Source organism: Parasteatoda tepidariorum, chromosome 6 (assembly GCF_043381705.1).
Source record: "Parasteatoda tepidariorum isolate YZ-2023 chromosome 6, CAS_Ptep_4.0, whole genome shotgun sequence".
NCBI classification, from domain to species: Eukaryota; Metazoa; Arthropoda; class Arachnida; order Araneae; family Theridiidae; genus Parasteatoda; species Parasteatoda tepidariorum.
This window is the reverse complement of record NC_092209.1, coordinates 32,746,403-32,768,238: the sequence shown is the minus strand read 5'-3', so window position 1 is coordinate 32,768,238 and position 21,836 is coordinate 32,746,403. Positions and strand designations below refer to the sequence as shown.

At 28.1% G+C, this 21,836-nt stretch overlaps 1 protein-coding gene and 1 pseudogene across 1 annotated transcript; both read right to left on the bottom strand.

Annotated features, from left to right (window-relative positions):
- Positions 1-4,630: 4,630 nt before the first annotated feature.
- On the bottom strand, positions 4,631-20,726 carry LOC110281895 (uncharacterized; annotated as a pseudogene).
- Positions 7,347-8,137, bottom strand: LOC139425802 (uncharacterized). The gene is made up of 2 exons (XM_071181759.1): positions 8,130-8,137; positions 7,347-7,857 (listed from the first exon to the last, which is right to left on the bottom strand). Exons 1-2 carry the CDS (start codon positions 8,135-8,137, stop codon positions 7,347-7,349), a joined length of 519 nt encoding a protein of 172 aa, XP_071037860.1.
- Positions 20,727-21,836: the final 1,110 nt, after the last annotated feature.

Sequence of the window (21,836 nt, the reverse complement as noted above, 5' to 3'; positions counted from 1 at the left end):
CGACCTTAACTTAATTTAGAGAAGTTATAATGCAGGAATATTGAACTCGAAGTATAATTAAACACTTAAAATAAATTTGTCCTTATTAATTGTTACATAGTTAGAGTCAGGAAATTCACATGAGACGTTTCACAAAATCCGAAAAGAAACTCGTAGTTTCCTAAATATTTTATGCCTATTAATGCTAAATGACGTAAACAGTTTTTTTTTTACAGAAACTATAAGCTGATTTTTTTTAAAAAATTTAATCTTTTCTTAAACTTGTGCTATTGTAGGAAAACAACATAACAAAATCTTCAAAAAATGAAGAGAAAAAAATTAAACTTGTGTTGATTGTTCATCTTTTTAAGATTATTGTCCCAAAATCTTGATTTGATTAGGTTAAAAATGTAAAAGATAGAGCACAATATGGCGAGAGTGACGAGCTGTGATAAGTTTGAACAAGTGAACTCGTGCGCTCAGTTGATTAACGGATTTGATCACTCCTATCAAAACATTTTAGTAAAATATTATTTTTCTAAACTTTTTTATTGATATAAATTGCTTGAATTATGTAAGAAAAAGAATTAATGGTACTCTCAACATAAATAGTTTAAATTGCATCTTGTTTGGCTGTAATAAATTTTAATGGAGGTTTCAAAGAGTTATTGATAGTTTTAGAACACTTGAAAATAAATGTAGGCCCAGCAGGTGAAGAATGTTCTTAAGTTGGTCGCAGAATTTCGGCGATTTCTCTTAAAACATATAAAGCGTCTAATGATTGATAAGAAAAAAGACTAAACTAGCATTTAATTCTGCTGAAAATGATGGAGAAAAAGTATCCTTTGAACCTAGCTTTGATGGAACACGGCCAATTTTCCACATTTTGGTAGTTTTGACAGTACTTTTATTCTCAGTATAGAATCCGATTTGAGATCCTTACAATTCTGCATTTGCATCTCTGTTCGAAATAATTTTTGCGTAGGAAGCATGTTTACGTTATGAAGTAATCATTTTGTAAACAAATAAATTCAACTCGTTGAGAAGTTAAAAAACTTGTAATGCTCTAAAAGATGTGGCATTATGATGTAAAAACGTTTAATAATATTTATGCTGCTGTCAATTTTAATTGTTATAAAATTGACCTCATTTTATTACTAACATAGCTTATGATTAATAATAATAGCAATATATGTTTATTAAAGTGAATAGTTTTTTCAATACTTAACAGTGAAGAATTTACTAGTTGAACTAGTCGTTATAAACCAATGGAGCTCGGAAATTTATAATACTAACCATGATAATTGCACCAACATTGTTACTAATCAGTATAATAAACATGGTAAATATTAATAATTGCAGACGAAGAATAATAATAACTATTGGTTTTTATTAATAATTATGAACGTGTGTTTGTTATTAATAATTGTCAGTTGCTATTAAATAAAATGTTTAATAATATTATTTCCAATATCAGTTGTTATTAACACTATTGTAACCGTTTAATGCTATTACTATACATTATATATCTCATTTCCAAAATATGAGGTTATTATTAATGATTGCAGGTTATAATTATAAAATTAATTCATTATATTGTTTTTTGTGCCTCATAAGGGCTTTAAGTGCTTTCTTTTCCTTAAAAAGAGTTGAAGCAAAAACTCATTAAGTTTCATGATCATCAAATTGTCTTCTGCAGTTGTGATTGCAATCACATTTGGCGTTGACAGATGCTAAAAATTAGTCGCTTTTGAAATTTCATGCTAAAAATTAGCCACTTTGACGAATTTTTGCTGCAACAATCCATTTAAATTTTATTTTCGAAGAAAAAATTATAATTTTGGTTTTTGCAGGATAGTTAAAGGAATTACACTTTTGACTTCAATTGACCGTTGCTCCAATATAGTCTTGATTGGCAAATATCTACAGCAACTTTACTAATATGCATATGTTTGCCTTAGTCATGCGTTATGCTATAATAAAATATCAATTGTAATAGACGGATACATGATTTAAATCTTCAGTATTGCCAAAAACCAGCAGAAGGTAGCAGTGGTTTTCGCTTTTAGGCATCTCAAATTCCTATTAAATTCTTTTTATTTTATTTTACATCAGGCTTTGATCATCCGATGCATTTTTGAGTTTGCGACTATCAATGTTCAGCTATGTACTCCTTCAAATTTGAACCCAACACAGAAGACAAAAAAACTTCTGCATTAAGCATAGGAAAAACCATTCAGCTTTCGCGGAGGTCTTTTTGATCGAACTAACCCTCATTTGTGCTACATGAAGAAGAAAAGCTTTAAAATCTGGATTCAAACCTTCACCTCATTAGGAGTCCAGCGCACTCTACCCTGAGCCACCGCGACTCTGACGAATTAATTTATAACAAAATGCTTTTCCTCGTTAATTAACTATCGACATTTTTTCATAAGGTTAACATTAATCAGTAATCAGAGTGGATGCTTAGCTTACAGGTTTTTATTGACAGCGATTTGAAAACAAAAGATTTTTAAATAAAAGACTTTGAAAAAGTAGTCTAAATCGTTTAAATAGTAATTTTGGGAAAAAAAAGAAATTCTTTTATTTAATAAATTGTTTACAATATGTATTTTGCATATTTTGTTTAATAAATTTTGTATAAAAACATAATTTGGAAGGAAAAGAAAGTATCGGCTTTGTGCTGGGTTTGAAGCTAAGTCACGTGAGAAGAGCTCGAATAATGTCACTTAAGAAGATGCATTAGTTCTGTACTGAAGAACCTTCTTTAGAGACTAAACACAATATTTGTTTCGACATTGAAAAACTTCTGAAAGAAAGAAATTAAATTTCGTAGTATAAAAGTATAATTTTAAGCCTTTCTTTTGATTTTACCATGTGTGTATTTAGCAGTAAAGTATCCAATATTTTATGTAGTATTTTACTTCGTTTATCTGACCATCGAAAAAGTTGCAGTTGGTGCTATATGAGGAGAAAAAGGCATATGTTCTAGCATATATTAATTATTTTTCTAAACTTCTTAAAAAGCAATGAAACAGAAGAAAAATATTTTTTTTTCATTTTCAAATGTTTGATGTGTCAACCTATTGTTATACGATAAACTTCAAACCAATAAATTGTTTTCAAGACATATGGTAGTTTCTCACTAAAAATGATGTCTAAAGCTGCACAAAACGTTTAAATTATTGCGGTACTTGTGGTTCAAAAAGAATACTTTCAACTTTCGCGTAATAAGAGATTTACCCCTGATCACATGATAACCAAGATCCCCGATTCCTTTGATGGAGTTGCCCCAAAGATATTGCTTTTTAAACTATCGATGCCGGAAACAACACAAGAACGTTATTTGAACAACAGAATGTTAGGAAGGAATTCTGGCAGGATGTTTGTGGAATATTTTTAACTGAAATAAAACTTGGTATGATTTATTTTACTTTAGTTTCATATTTATTGTAGCATGTGCAATCCTTTAGAAAAATCTTGATATTTAAAATGTGTTAATTTATTTGTGCTAATCTGAATTATCATTAGTTTGAAAGCGCCAACATAGATCGTTACGGTAAACAATATATGTTAAATACCGAGAATTTCTGATCTGAAATAATAAAAAACTAAATAAAAAAAATTAAATAAAAAAGTGCGATGAACATAATCCATAGTTTGTTTGTAAAATACTCCGTGTATTTTAGAATCAAAACAGTAAATTTTATTTTTGAGTAAACACTTAAATTTTTTTAACGAAAAAAGATTTATAGCATTTTAGGTTTGGTAGTTCTTGTAAAAGGAAAAGAAAACTATTTTTGTTATATAATGATATGTTTAACTTGCGACCGAATTTTCATCACTGACGGATATGCAATGTAAGATAAATATATTGCTGAAATATATGACGCATTGTCCTGGATTCCTATAAAAATTTGGTAGAATCGCCGTACTGTATGGAAATGACATTTCTGGTGGGATAATACCCATAATTTTGGTTAATAAAATGAAAATATACGGTATTTAAACCATTCTAGTAATTTTCCAGTTCATATGGTAAGAATTTACCTTAAATTGTTCTTTTCAAAATTATATTTTTTTATCGCACATTTTTTCAAAAAATACAAAACTGAAAAGTAAATTTAACAGAATAAAGAGTTCTTGTGACATGCTGTAAGATCTCGCAATAAAATTACCAAATCTTATGACAATTTCTAAACTGTATCACATATACAGTAAAAAAAAAAAAAAAAAAAAAAAAAAAAAAAAAAAAAAAAAAAAAAAAAAAAAATTTTTTTTTTTTTTTTTTTTTTTTTTTTTTTTTTTTTTTNACAATAAATAAGATATATTTTCATACTCTAGAAATAATTCATATGGCAAAACAACGTTTGCCTGGTCAGCTAGTATATATATATATATATATTGTTAACTTAACAAAAATAATTACCGAAGACTTCCGTGAAAATTATCGAGCTTTGTGTTATTCCCATAGAGCCAGAAACACGTTAAATTTTACCATATTCTGTTAGTTTTGACATTGCTTTTTCATTCACTGGAGTAAAGGTTACCAGTCAATAGCATTTTTTTTTTGACAATCCAAATGTTCAAACTAAAAAAATAAGTTTGTGTTTAGATAAAAAATCGAATCAATATGAAAATTGACAAGATATTAAAATAAATAAATATTTATTTACATAATATATCATGTACGAGAGATACAAGTCTTTGCAGTTTGAACTTTGACAGTCAGAGAAAAACAAAAACATTATAAGAAGAGAATCGAAAGTTGCAATGTTGAAGAAGACATTTGATAACTCTTGTAAACAATGCAGCTATTAATCAAGTCATTCTTATTTCCTCCTCTATTAAAGTGACCTATAAGTAAATAAAATTAATAAATATATTACAAATAGTAAATATTTTGCCAAAATATACTATTTCTTCATCATTTATATTAATTATTGCAGAAGAATCATAACTTTATTTAGCTGAAATGTATGAAAATGAATAAAATAAGCATAAAGTTATTTATCCTCTAGTTACTGAACTATTATTCAAAATATCTGTAAAATTTGAATTGCTTTATTTTTGGATATGCCATGGAAATTTAAAAATGAGATATAAAATTGATGAGAAATAAAAATACATATGAGAAATAAAATTGATAAATATTTTGCAAATAGTAAATATTTTGCCAAAATATACTATTTCTTCATCATTTATATCAATTTTTGTGAAAGAGTCGTTCTTTTACTTAGCAAAAATACCATATTGAATAAATGAATATAATAAGCATAAAATTATTAATCCCTTAGTTAATGAATTAATATTTAAGATATCTGTAAAATTTGAATCGCTTTATTTTTGTACATGCTTTTAGATTTTTAAAAAGTTTTGTTCATTTTTTTATTGGTGAATCATTTACTACAATTTTCATTTTTGATTAGATATTATTTTATTATAATTTATATTTATGTCAAAATTTTGATTAATACATATTTATTTTTATATATGCATGCTTTACTAATTCCAATTAGGTATATTAAATGAACAAAGCTTATGATGACGAACCCTAAATTTTCTAAAAATTGCAGATTTTTTCAAAAAAGGGTAGAACATACTCTTTCAATTCAAAATCGTTAAATACTTTTATAAATGTGTCTTAAAGAAATTAAACTTATCTAGATTTATATGATAAACAAGATTTGTAATCGTAAAATGAAAATATTTTGCTTTTCATTTGAAGAATTACTTTTAACTATTACAATAAAAAATATTGCTTCATAAATTTTTTGTTTACGTTTTTATAATAAAATCCTGAATCACAATTACGGTCATTTTAAAAAACGGTTCTTTATATTTAATAAACGTTTCCTATTAATTAACATATCTAATCGCAATGTTAAATTTATTTCAAGCAATTTAAACATATTATTGAAAAATTCTTTTTGCAGAAATAAAAATTATCAATACAATAAAAATGTTTATATTGGAAAGTGCTTGTGAATCTTTGCAATTATATCTTTAGATTTTTGAAATAGATTATTTTAACTGAAGTTTGGTTTTTAATTTTATCATTTTTTGCTGTATTATGTTATCATTATGTTTGTTTAACACTTTTTACATTGGTTCTACTTTTCTTGTAATGCGTTTTCATAAAATGTTCATCGTTCCCTTTTTATCAACAAATTTTTTTTCTTTGCATTAAGATTTAGTGAGGATCACAAGAGATAAACAATTTTTTCCGAAACAATAAAAAAAAAGGTTTTTACATTCAGAAGAAATATTTTTTAATCAATCCACAAGCCCTATGTAAAGTATAATGTAATATTTGCGCTAACAGATAAATTAATACATATGTTTCTAGTCAGATTGATATATATATATATAAGTTCAAAATGAAGAATAAAACAAAAAAAATTATAGACGTATGAAAAAAAAAGGGGGGGGGGGAATAATAAGTAAAAAATAACAAACAACAGTTTATATATATATTTAAAAAAAATGAATGAAATTTTATTTAAAATTGCAATGCATTATGCAATTATAGTAACCAAACATCAAAAGTTTTTTTAAAGTAGATCTTAGAGATAAACGCTCTAAGATTCAAATATTACAATTAAGTTGGTAGCGTTTTATGATAATCCTTAAAATTTTTTGAATCATAATGAGTTCTGTTTACTTGCAGCTTAAGCGCAATAAATGAAACTTATTGTTTTTCTTAACTTTCTTCGTGTTTTCTCGTATTTATTTATGTAGTATATATATATATATAAAATAATTTTTTTGGTACGCATCAAAGCATTATTTCCTAAATACCTTCTTCGTAAGATGCAATGCAACGTTATTGGATAAAACTAGAACACGTGGGATTATTTTTATTTAGCTATCATTGCAACTACTAATGTTTATGATCTGTGTTCCTCATCCTCAAATTCCAAAAAGAGCTTCAATTTAAATTTTTTTCAATGACCTTAAATAGAATTGCCAGTATGCTCTTTGTACTACTGAAAGCAACTAATCTTTTCTCTAAAAGAAATATTAAATCAATTTTTGAAAAAAAAATATTGTTAGCATGCAACTGCTGCAAAATTGCAATAAGTTCAATATTGGGTCATTTTACAGTGTTTGTGCTTAAATAGCAGTCGTGCAGCTGACAAGATATTAAAATATATAAAGAAAACAAAGCGTGAAATTTACGAAGATAATTCTTGTAAAAAATTTAAAATAAGGCATTATATTTTCATTGGGATTTCTCCTGATTTATTTGTTTTATTGACGTTATAATTTATACCATTTCATAATATCTTTTTCTGATATAATTAGAATAGAATTAAATATTTAATCGTAAATAGGGAAACGTATCTTACCTGAGTTATAAACGTTTAATAATGTCCTCCATAGCCATATCCGAGACCTTTACCAACTCCATATCCTAAAGCTGTACCATGCCCGAGAACACCTCCATAGCCAAGACCAACTCCATATCCGAGACCAGCAGCATATCCAAGACCTGCACCATATCCAAGACCTGCTCCATGTCCAAGACCAGCACCATATCCAAGACCTGCTCCATGTCCAAGACCAGCACCATATCCAAGACCTGCACCATATCCAAGACCTGCTCCATGTCCAAGACCAGCACCATATCCAAGACCTGCTCCATGTCCAAGACCAGCACCATATCCAAGACCTGCACCATATCCAAGACCTGCTCCATGTCCAAGACCAGCACCATATCCAAGACCTGCTCCATGTCCAAGACCAGCACCATATCCAAGACCTGCACCATATCCAAGACCTGCTCCATGTCCAAGACCAGCACCATATCCAAGACCTGCTCCATGTCCAAGACCAGCACCATATCCAAGACCATGAGCAGGAGNTGCATTATTTCTTCATTATTTATAATTATTATTGTGAAAGAATTGCGTCTTTATTTAGCTAAAATGCATGCAAATGAATATAATCAGCATGAAATAATTTATCCTTTAGTTATTGAACTAATATTTAAGATATTTGTAAAATTTGAGTAGCTTCATTTTTGGATATGCTATGGAAATTTTAAAAAGGTTTTTAATTTTTTTTATTGGTGAATCATTTATTACATTTTTGATTATATATTATTTGATTATAATTTATAATCTGGTTAAAATTTTGATAACTACATATTCATTTTCATATATTCATATATTTTACTAATTGCAAGTAGGTATATTGAATGAACAAAGCTTATGATGAGAAAACCCTAAATTATCTGAAATATGCAGATTTTTTCAAAAGGAGGTAGAACATGCTTTCAGATCAGCATCTTTAAATACTTTTATATACGTGTGTTATGGAAATTAAATTTATCTAGGCCCTAGGGTATATGATAAACAAGATTTGCGATATTAAAAGGAAAATATTTTGTTTTGTTTTGAGGAATTACTTTTAGCCATTACAATTAAAACTATTTGCTTTAATTAAAATAAGTTCAAAATTAGACTTTCAGTTTGCGAGTCAATTTATAGTAATTATTCTTAAATAACAGTCGTGCAGTTATTTTTTTTATTAACGTTATAATCAATATTATTTAATAGTTTTTTTTGTGATAAAATTAGTATAGAATTAAATATTTAAACATACATTGGGGAAAATGTATCTTACCTAAGTTATAAACGTTTAATAATGTCCTCCATAGCCATATCCGAGACCTTTACCAACTCCATAACCTAAAGCAGCACCATGTCCGAGAACACCTTCATATCCAAGACCGACTCCATATCCGAGACCAGAACCATATCCAAGGCCTGCACCATATCCAAGACCTGTTCCATGCCCAAAACCAGCACCATATCCAAGACCTGCTCCATGTCCAAGACCAGCACCATATCCGAGACCATGAGCAGGAGCGATGACAGCAGCGTGTCCAACTACGGCAGGGGCAGCATGTGCGATATCAGCAGGAGCAGCGTATGGACTAGCGATGACAGCAGCGGCTGGAGCACTGTGAGCGGTACCAGGTTCGTTGGTCTTGACAACAGCTCTGAATCCATGTCCATCAGCAACGTATTCAACCTTTCTTGCTCGTCCATCNGCAGCGGCTGGTGCACTGTGAGCTGTACCAGGTTCGTTGGTCTTGACAACAGCTCTGAATCCATGTCCATCGGCAACGTATTCAACCTTTCTTGCTCGTCCATCGAGGTCAGCGAGAGTGTAGGATCCCTTCTTGTTTCCATGAGCATCTCCTACTTCAGATCGAGTTGGTGGCTCCTTTGCCATCCTTGATGTCATAAGCAAAAGCGTAATTTCCATGTCCCTAATAGAATTACATAAATATTTTAAATTCAAATAAACACATTAACAACAATTAGTTTTAAATAAGAAAAATACTTACATCTTGAACTTGTTGTCGCGCACTAACACCGGTATTGACTAGGTGTCCATGTCCAGCAAAGAGAAGGCTAGCATTGGCTGCGGCCAAGACAACAAAGAGAATGGATACCTAAAATATTTAGTGGTTTTAAATAAATATATATAAGGCAACCTAACGATAATGTCCTCACATAACAGTATCTGAAGGTAACTATGTTTTTTTAAGTCACATTTCAAACAGTACTGACATTTAAGAGATTCATTTACTGAAAATAGAAGCAGTTTAATAGGAAAAGTAAGTGCAGCTGTTTTATTTATTGGTATGAGAAAGAACACTACAGGATATAACTGTATCTGCATTCTCATAACTATTTTTTTCTATTAAAAAAACAAATGGGTAGTAATTATTCAGATCTGAAAATTTGCTTCTTTTGAAAACTGAATATACACTACACCGCAAAAAATAAAATGTAAAGATTTTTTTTGCCTGCTACTTGATTACAGGCTTAACTGTACAGGAATTTATTCCAACTTTGTAGAATCGTTGTATTAAATGAAACTAGAGATTATAAAGCATAAATTTTCTTAGCATAATTTTTAAGAACCTTATGTTTGCAAATATCACTGCTTGCATTTTAGATCATTTTTGCTATAATAACCCCCTGTCAGACGGCACTAAGGACGCAGACAAATTAGAAGTTATGAAGTTAGTGCTACAGTTCAGCTAACAAGTTAGTGCTACAGAACTGCTAAATTCTGCTAACAGGGTTTATAGTAAATTTTTATTAAAAAGAAAATAAATGAAAATAGTATTCGGAGCACACAGTATATTATGTAAAATGAAACTGATATTTTTTTAAATTATATAAAAATAAATGTTTTATTTTTGTGGATTATTCTAGTTTTGAAAAAAAAACGCCTTTTTTTTTCAATATCTGTCAATTGGTATCTAACGTGATAAAATAAACAAGATATAGTTAAAGTTTTCAAATTTTAATACTTTAATAAATAATATTGATAATTTTCATATAAGTTTTGCTACAACAATGCTTTGCAGTAAAAATTATTTATCCAAATATTCCATAAAAATTATAAAATTTTATGCTTTTTTCCTTCATAAAACTTGTTAACTAATGGTAATTTCAATCCTTTTTAAGACCTTGAGACATTAAATAAACTTTTTTAAACCTTTTCTATACAGTAAAGACTAAAATTTATAAAAAAAAGATTATGTTTCTTTTTTGAGTAATTATAAAATTAATAAAAAACAACAACTTTACTTTAGGGTTTCCGAAAGCTAACTAAAATGAAATAGATAAGTAATTTTTACTTTCCATTAAAAGTGAATACTTAATTAGATAATTCGTCAATATAGAAATTCTTAGCGAAATTTTAAAACTTAGGATACATGTCTGCTTACCTTAGCGATCATGTTTAGTGCTTCGAACTTCTGTGATATTGTAAGCTCTCAACCCAACCTATTTATACAAGTGACACAAGGTCAGCATAAATTAAATTGGTGAGCTACTTGTTTGGAAAAAGCGGAAAAATATTCTGGTAAAAGAAATTAAAAATAAAGCCGCACCCTTGAGAAAGACGGAACAAAAACTTCTCGAAAAGTAGTTTAGAATGGAGAAAAATAAAGACAATAATGTCACTCTTCAGGCCCAGGTAAAAATAAAATTGACAAATTATGCGTGGCGTTACGAAGATTAGTTCAGGGTGTATATCTTTTTAATTCCTAAGGTATTTTATTATAATTACTGATATAAAAAAGTGACCTTAACTTAATTCAGAGATGTAATAATTCAGGCATATTGAACACGAACGCATAATTAAACACTTAAAATAAATTTGTCCTTATTAATTGTTGCATAATTATTAGAGTCAATAAACTAGCATGAAACGTTTCACATAATCCGTAAAGAAACTCGCAATTTGCATATTAATGTTAAATGACGTAAAAGGTAATTTTTTTACTGAAATTATTAGCCTATTCTCTTAAAAAGATTAATTTTTGCTTAAATTTGTGCCATCAAAGGAAAACAACACAACAATATCTTCAAAAAATAAATAAAAAAATTATGTCTTGTTTTGATAGTTCATATTTTTAAGATAATAAGATTTTGTACCTAAATATTGATTTGATTTTTGCAAAAATGTTAAAGTTACAACACAATATGACGATCGTGACGCAGGATGTGCTGTGACATATTCATGTAACAGTGTGTGAATTCCAAACAACTGTTAGTTGGACAAATATAGCGTTAAACTCTGAAATTATAATACCATTTTGATAATTCTTATAAAATATGATTTTCAAGATGGATATGTTAGGTATTACTTTTAAAATGCCCGTAGAAATAATAGCATTTAGACGTAATTTTTAAACAATTAAAGCTTGAAATGATGAATTTTGTTATAAGCAAAGTTATAATTTGACTTTTTAGCACAGCTTCAAAGAAAAATTCGGGTAAAAGATATCGAATGTTATTTTTTTGCAAATTATGTAATTAGATAATATACATTAATGTTTATTTGTTATCAAATATTGTTTGGATTGTACAGATTTACAAAAAAAAATGCTGCTTAAATGGACATTAAAAATGTAAATAAAAAATACTTATTCACCCAGATTTTTTTAAAAATATTTTTCATATAAATTGAAGTGTATTTATAATTACTTTACAGATTGTATTTGAGGTAATATTAATTGTAACTATCAACTCCCACAAACAATATTATAGCAATTTTCCTAAGCTTCACCTAAAACATTAAAAATATTTTAATTACAGTCAACATTTAATGGAACCTCCATCAGCTTTAATAAGGGAAAATAATCTATATTGCTAGCCATGAAATTCTGGTTGGTAGGGCCTTATACCCATAACCAAGAGGTTATGAGTTCGATCTCCACCTGTCAAAGACTCCCGGTGTACAAAATGGTGACTGTTGCACGCCATAATAATTTGATTTTATATAGCACTGATTCAAAGAAAAACTCGGGTAAAAAATATTGAATGTTACAAATTATTAATATTATTATTAATAATATTAATAATAATAATAATTATTATTATTAATAATATTATTATTAATAATATTTTTTTACAAATTATGTAATTATATAATATACATTAATGTTTATTTGTTATCAAATACTGTTTGGATTGCACAGATTTACAAAAAAATGCTGCTTAAATGGACATTAAAAATGTAAATAAAAAATTCTTATTCACACAGATTTCTTTTTTTTTTTTTAAATTTTTTATTTTATAATTTCTTTACAGATTGTATTTGAGATAATATTAATTGTAACTCTCAACTCCCACAAAAAAATTTATAGCAATTTTTCTAAGTTTCACGTAAGACATTAAAAATATTTTAATTACAGTTAACATTTAATGGAACCTCCATTAGCTTTAATAAATGAAAATATTCTGGCCGTGAAAGTCTGGCTGGTAAGTCAAAGACTCCTGGTGTACGAAATGGGGACTGTTGCAATCCATTACAAAGTCCTCCAAGGTCCCATATCAAATTATTACCACTAGGGATACTGGATCGATGATTTATAGTGCTGTGGTTCAAATCAATATTACGACCAACGGATGGTTGCACCACAATACTTCTTCCATTGCCCTCAACACGTGAAGAGTTTTCAGCGTTCTGCAAACTTCAATTTGTAACCCTGGGCTATTTAAATGCGATACTATCATTCGCTAAAAGATAGCAGCATCATAAAAGTGCTAAACTATCCAGTTTAATTTCTTTTTCACTGTTTTGAGATTATATAAATAGTTAAAAAGTGGTATAGTTTTGTATTCATAGTTTTTTTTAACCATACTAGTTGTAAACGGTTTCAAAACCGTAAAGGTATATGGTTAATTATATGGACAGACTGCTACCGGTTATTTTACCATAGTTTTAGAATGGAAGTTTTATCAGTGCAAACAATAATTACTGAGTGCTTTCTTTCTTAGTGTATTTATATTCTCTTATTTTCTTTACAATTGCGTTGCAACAAAATTTACATGATTACAGTTGTTCTTTTTACAAATTAAAATATTTTTTTGGAAATTTAATGTTTATAATTTAAGCAGTTTTTAAAGTGAACAGAACAAAAATTAGTTGACCAAAATTCCAGAAATTCCTTCTTTCCAGAAATTTATAATACTTTACATACTGTATAAAGTACATATTAGTTTTTTTTTTGTTCAATGTATATTTCGTGCTACTCTAGTGCGATTGCGAAATGTCAAAAAACCAAACTTGAAATTATGATAATTCGATAAATCTCGATTATGCAACCATAAAATGAGCTTATCATAGATAACTTTGCATAATAGTTTTTCTTTCTTTTTTGACGTAACTTAAACCTTATTCTTAGTTTTGCTGGAAAATACTAAGAGTGAGAGATTTTTTTTTCGTTTGCTCCAAACTAAACTGAGAAAATAATAGTATGGTAAAAATATAAACCAGAATATAAAAAAAATATTATATTTTATATACGAGAATATAAAAAAAATTACCGTGTTTTTGACTCTATGGGAGAACTAAAGAATTAGATACTTTTTACCGAAGCGAATAACTAATGTCAATGATGTAATTATAATATAATAATTTGATAATTTTATCATGATAACTTAGAGCATGACCTAAAAACCATTTATTTGGTTAAATTTACTTTTGAATTGTAAATTTTTATCTGAATGTGTGTTAATAAGGACCATAACTTTGAAAGAAATTTCCCATTTCAAAAATATTTCTTGACCAGAATTTCCAGTAAATCGTTACAATACGAACGGGCAACAACCAAATGTATGGTTTAAAAATCCCACATTTCTATTTTTATACCAGAATTATGTTTCTTTTTACCATAAATGCTTGGCAATTTTACCAGAATTTTGTTTCTCTGTGTATCTATTCACATAAAAGTTAGTTCAAAAAGTTATTTTCTAGTGAAAAAAAGTAATCTTTTTGCTCAAAAAAGATGTCGTGAGTTATTTAACTACTGGATGAAAGAAGACTGTTTTTGTTTAGATGTTAGAAGAAGTAAATTTCAACTATCCTTTATTTTTATCAATTAACTTTCAATTTCAAATAATCTGACCACAACTGGTGATTTAATTTTTCAATTTGTATACACAATACATAATTTAGTTTTTTTCGTATATTTAATTGTATTTCAATAAATTCATGAAAAATTCTAAAATAATTAAATCAAATTGAAATTCATGACATGCTTAGAAACATTTTAATTAATTAATTGCAAGATATCAATCAATTTAGATTCATTATTTTGAATGGTATTTTCGGATTTATAATCTATTCATCCGTTTTAGTTTTGACATTATTTTTTATAACTTTTTCTTCGAAGTAAATATGTTAGATTGTAGAAGGAAATAAACGGCATTTTTTTTAAATGCGTTGTCAAAACCATGTTTTATTTTTAAGATTTCATACCGTTCTACTTTTTTGGCGAATCATATTCAGTCAATCGACCAGTTTCATATTTTAATTGCAGTACAACGCTTCGATAAATAGCTTTTTGAAAAGTTTAAAAAATGTAAGTAATTAATTGCACCATAAACGGGCAAAGCATATGCTTAGGTAAAGCAAAATTGACCTTTTTAATTTATACTTTTTCCTTTATTTTACTTTTAGCCACTTTAAAAAAATTATATGCATTATATGGTTACTATTGTTCATTTAAAAATTTAATTTATTACGGGTAAAGCACTAAGTAAAAAAATCATAGTCAAAACTGCCAGAATTATAGCAAAATGCAAAGTGTTTCTGGCTTTATGCTCAGTTAGAATTTTCAATTTAAAATCACAGTAAAATGGCCAGTCACAGTCTGTTAATCCAATTAACCGTAAAGTTTGCGGTAAAGAACAGTTTTTACCTTTACGGTATTGGAGCTGTTTACACTTAGTATGGTTAAAAAACAATGTATAAAAAACTATACGTTTTTTTTAATCCATTTTCAACTAGCAAGGTTTCAAAAACGTAAAAAAATTTCACTGGACATTGAAGCTAGTCAAGGTTTTCGTTAGATAATGGGCATTGAAGCTAGGTGGTGGTTGAGTTCAAAGCCTAAGATGACCGACTGATGAAATGAATTTTTATTATCATATAAACCGTGGAATGTGGCTGAATTAGTTTATCTGGATGTTTCATATATCATTAGAGATGTAAAATACTGAATTTGTTTGTGTTAAACAGTTTTATAGCGGTGTCACATCTATGATTGAATTAGAGTATCGTATTTTAATAGTCCAGGGTCACAAATTGGGGAGTTCTGGACACTGAAAACTCTTCATGTGAAGATATTGTGGTGTCAACGCTGGAACTCGAGCCTGTGATCTTTAGGTTATAAAATTGAAAAATTAGCTTTCTCGGCTATAATATTTACCCAGCTTCAAGGAACTAAGTGTCTTCATTAGGCAGGTGCGATGAAATTCTGGTTGTTTTGCGACATTAAGTGGAAGCAGTTAATAAACGATTTTTATCACAGTTACCAGTTTGAATACCATCTTACCTATGGTTATTTGACTATTTTGGATATTTAACTTAATTTAAGAAAGATCTTTTCTTACAATTTACTCTAAAAGCAAATAAAAATTCGAAATTTATCAGAAAAATATAATAAATTAACAAAAATCAACTTAGTTTTTTGTGTGAATAAAAATGGATCAAAGATGATCATTTTAAGTCTGAAGAACCCAGAAAATTGTAATAAGGAACAATTTATTTTGTGTAGTTTCAAAACGTGAGTTTATATGGGGTTTAAAAGGATTAATTCAAATCTAAACATTTGAAAATGAACAATCTTACACCTGACTCTTACGCTTTCGCACCATACGAGAATTATTTTCTCTTCCGATAGCACCAATTTTGGTGTGCATTGAACAGCTAAAATTTAAGAAACAAAAACAAGAATATCGCAAGTAGCTTGTTTACAGTCTAGAATAAGCAACCGAGAATTTCTACGCTGATATTCTTCAAAAAAAACAAAAAGTCGTGTATGAAAAGGAATGCATTTTTTTTGTGTTAATATTGTGAGGATTATTAGATTTAAATATCTGAGAACTGTATTAAAAGATTTTTATAATGTATAATTTCCATTCGCATTCATTCTGCTAAACTTAGCTTGAATTTGTTTTAATATTCCCTCGGTGCTACGTATTTATTACTGATTTACTGATTACTACTTTGAGTTTTATTTACTGATTAATTTTATTTTAGAAATTAGTATATATTTTATATATGCATTCTAAATTAATAATTCTTATTTTATCTCGTAATGCTAAAATACTGGCTTTTATGTATATTTTATCTCATTTTGTGTATAAATTTTAGTGCTACTGAATAGCTAAAATGGCGTCGGCTTCTTTATTCTAAATACTGTTAAGGAACTTTGGTGTAGTGATACTCTAGATGCAAGAATACTGTATGGCAATTCACTACACCACTTTGCTGTAAAGTAGTTGGTGCCATTTTTTAAGTGGAGATGCACTAAAAACTTTTTACAGTGTGAGAAAAATTTTAATTTTTAAAGAAATAAAAATAAATTAATTAAATAAACATGACAAATGTCAGCTTTTGAAATTACCTTTGCAATTATTTGAAATTGTCAAATCATTAATTTTTTACTAAAGATAAAATAACATGCTGTGTAATGAGGCTAATTCAAAATAAGTTAAAAGTAAAAAAAATGTGCGTATATTTACTTTTGTTAAAAAGTTAGTTTAAGTGTCACTTAGTCTTAAACAATTTTTAATTGCACGTGTAGTTGAAAATTAATTTTTGTTGGCTTTTCACACTATACCAACTGTGACGAGCATTTTTGCGTTTGAAGTAAATCCAATAAAGTAACAGCGACAAAACAATATAGTAATTAACACTCAACGCAATAGAAAAAACAATTAGCGAATTGTAAGGACCCACATCGGCCAAAATGCAGAATTATACCCGAATAGAGGAAAAACCAGCCTAACAATCCAGCTCCTCTTCATCTACTCTTTTCTTAATTCATTATTTAGATCAGTGATTATCTCGCCCTCTAGCAGTGAGCCAATCATTACCTATCCTTATCATTTTAATTATGCACGCTTAAAATTGTTGAGTTATGCTACTGAATTAAGATTTCGTGATAGTGCAAAAGAAATTTTGTCATATTAATGATAATAATATATAATGATGATTATTAATGAAATAATAATAATATTTTGCATGTAAACTGTATGAAAATAACAATACAATGTGTAGTTTCTTTTTTCCGGGTATCTACAAGGTTTTAGAAGATCCGTACACTGTTTTTATGTTACGTAAAATAATCTCAATATAATTTTGTATTGTGTTTAGAAATGTTCATTTAAAAAAATTATCCTTAAATTCAAAATGCCAAAAAAGTGACATTACCCTATGGATAAATGCTTAAAAATATTAACATGACACCAATGTATAAAAATAAATATTTATTTACAAATCATAACAAATATGAGAGAGAAATTGCATTACAATGTAGTCTCAATTTGGGAGTGAAATTAAATTGCCAATTGGTAAATGACATATGATGTTGATTGGGCATAAATTTTTTTTAAAGTTAAAGGTAAAACGGCAATCAATCAAAGCATTTTTTTTTCTTTCCATCACTTTTATGGCCACCTATTAAAATAAAAAATATTCCGATTTAGTACATGAAATAGTAAAGACTTTTTAAAACAAAATCGCTAGAAAACGGTATTTCTGTATTAATATCTGAATGCTTATTTAAGTGCTTTTTAATTTTGAAAGAATTATACTTATTTAATTTCAAAGGAGCAGAAATAACAACGTTCAAAAAAACTGAAGTGAGGTATTTAAGTTCAACAGAACAAAAATAAATACGAAACGTAAATACTTCTAAAAAAACTAAAAAATTAAATTTTTTAACGAATTGCTATTATGTATTAATTTTAAAATTATATAAAACTATAGTCCTCAAATAGTCTAAGTACTTCTTACCATTAGAGTTAATCATAAATTTGAGAAAAAATTTTAAATTTTGTATTAGATCTAAGAAATTATGAAAAATTACATTTTCTTAAGAACTATTGTAAATATTTTTAAAAAGAATATCAAAGAAGTGAACATTTTCTTTGAGAAAAGTGTAAGCAGAAATAACTGATTTTTTTAACTTAATTCTGAAGAAATTATAATTAAATTACATTGCGATTAAGTTCATTTCTAGTTTTCTCCTTTGCATTATTTTCATTATGTGTATTATGCTGCATTATTTTTCTTAAATAAATTCCAGCTTCTGTACTTTAATGTTTATTTTAAAGGTCCAAAAAAATTAAGACTTGTTTTGGTATAAATTATTAAAAAAAAGGTAGGACCGTTTCAAAAATAATCAATATTCTATAAATCAGTATTCTATAATAATGTACATTCTATAAATACAAATTTTATAAATTCCCTTAGACAACACCATTGCAAGGTGTTAAGAATTGTTAATTATTCATTACGCAGAGTATAAAAAGATAGTTAGAAAGCATCTATGTAACGCATAGCTTTCCTTAAAATAGTTATTATTTGCTATTGTTACGTTATTATTTGCTATTGAAATGACGCGTTAACACTTGAGGTATTTTTGTATCATCAGATACATACTTAAGAATTTTAATATTTCAGTACATAATTTTGAATCAAATATTTACATTTTGAATTGCACCGAAGTAAGTTTAGTTTTATGAGATAATTAATATCTTACCTAAATGATATATATATATGTATTTAATAATGTCCTCCAAAAGCATAGCCATGTCCAAGACCAATTCCATAACCAAGACCTGCGCCATGACCAATAGCGGCTCCATAACCGAGTCCAAGTCCATATCCGAGACCAGCATGACCATAAGCTACTGGAGCGGCTGCAACTAAAGGAGCTGCAATACCATGTCCAATAACGGGTGCAACATGAGCGACGGGTGCAGCGTGGGCGATATCAGCTGGAGCAGCGTATGGACTAGCTATGACAGCAGCAGCTGGAGCACTGTGAGCGGTACCAGGTTCGTTGGTCTTGACAACAGCTCTGAATCCATGTCCATCGGCAACGTATTCAACCTTTCTTGCTCGTCCATCGATGTCAGCGAGAGTGTATGATCCCTTCTTGTTTCCATGAGCATCTCCTACTTCAGATCTGGAGTTGGTGGCTCCTTTGCCATCCTTGATGTCGTAAGCAAAAGCGTAATTTCCATGTCCCTAAGAACAATTACATAACTATTTTATATTCGAATAAACATACTAATAGCAATTAGTTTTAAATCAGAAAAATACTTACATCTTGAACTTGTTGTCGTGCACTGACACCGGTATTGACGAGGTGTCCATGTCCAGCTAGGAGGAGACTAGCATTGGCTGCGGCCAAGACAGCAAAGAGAATGGATACCTAAAACATTTATTTGTTTTTGAATAAATATCTATGGCCCCTTGGCGAGAATGGTCTCACATATCATTATTAGAAGATAACTCTTCATGTTTTTTACTTCTTTAATGCTGAGAGGGACTATATTTACAATATTGATTGAATAATTTAAAATATATTGTAAAAAAAAATTAAATAATGAAAACATTAATGTTTTTCCCACTATTTTAATATAATCATCAAATAAAAATGCAGCTAATTCCAAAAATTGAAAGTAAGTAAGTTTCATTACTTTCTTTTTATCTTGGTGACATAAGACAAGTGATCTAACAAAATAGAATTTTCATTAATATTTTAGGGAAAATATTTGTGAAATTTCTAAGTTTTAAGTTTACATGCAAAAGAGGCGCATGCCGGTTATTAAAATTTCTAAGAAAATCAGCTATTACACACAAATCTTGGAATATAAGAATATTGGTTATTTATCAATAACTTTATGAATACTAATTAAATAATTATAATTAAAGCGTAATGTTATTTTACGAAAAGAAGAAGTCTCACAAAAGAAATTTTGTGAAGAAGTTTACACCAAGAAGTTTTACAAAACTTATTTAATTTTATACAGATAGATTTGGATATTCTTGAAAGATCTAAGAATATTCTTAAATGAACTGTTATGTCATACGACTTGTTTTATTTTGCAACCATAACAATAGATTTTAAAGCAACATCATAACTCGCGACAACAACAACATTCCTTAACTTATAATAATAAGTTTTTATAATCAAAGTAATGGGTAAGAAAAGTTATTTATTTTTATTTTGCAGATTAACTAAGTACAGTTATTATTAAATTAAAAAATAGATTTTTCATAATAAAAAAAATAGCTGATTTAACTTACCTTAGAGATCATGTTGTAAGTTTGTAAGAGAGACTTTCTACTATAATCTCTGCTCACACCTTTCTGTATTTATACAAATAACACAAGGTCGCCTTCATTAAAGAGTTAGTGAATTACTCGTATTAAAACAACGACTTGATTAAAAGCTGAAACCCCACCCTTTAGAAGGACAAGGTTTTATTGATAAAATCTGGAAGAGTAGTCAAAACTGTTTAAAATTAAAAACAATACCGGCCGGCTTTAAGCTCTAATTAAAATTGCAGGCGTAATTAAACACGTGGTTAAGGAAAAAAGTGTAAGAAGTGTTGAACTAATGAGTGTTAAACATTGGGCGAAATCTGGTTTTTATTGAAAGTATTTGGAATTTTATTGAAATAACCTTAAGATGAACAGGAATTTGAATGAACTGCATTCAATTAAGTCATGAAAAGTAACATTCACTATCTCATTATCATTTAATTATTTTTCGATGATTTGCTAAATTGATATTCTGAAAAATTATAATTATTTGTTGTAATTAATTACAAATTTCAATATTAGATCCATAAATAATTGTACGATTAATTTTATGCCAAGATTAATTTCACTTTTATTTTTGCTGTTAGACCGTATTTGCTTTCGTTTTGAAAAAGTCTGTGAATAAAACAAATTACGTTTTTTTTTTGTTTTGATAAATCACAAAACGTCCTATTTCACCCGATTTTTTATTTAGTTTGTTACGACCAGAGGCTTTGATATTTGAATGCAATGAAAACAATTCTTTGATTAATTTAATTCCTACTTGTTTGAACATTGTTTATGGGAACATAAGATGAAAGCATTAAACGTTATTTTTTCATCAGATTTTACATTTTTTTTATTAAAACTAAATGTAAGAGTTTTTTAAGCAAGACATTTAGCTGTAAGCAAATTTAATCCATAAAAAATATTTTACCAAAACGGGAATGAATGGGGAAAATGAGTTGCTGTAGTTTCGGAATTATAATAAATAAAAAAACATATTTTTGCTCATCAGAAATAGGCATGTTTCCGTATCGCAAAAAAAAAATAAATAAATAAAAATGCTAAATGCGGAAAAATATTGAGCTCTGGCGAAAACTGTTTTAAAATATTAGACCCCAAATCGTCAGAAATTAGCTTCCTCCAAAAGCGTAAGGTTTGCACTTTTTTTCATTTCATCATACTCTCAGTATATTTTTTATGCA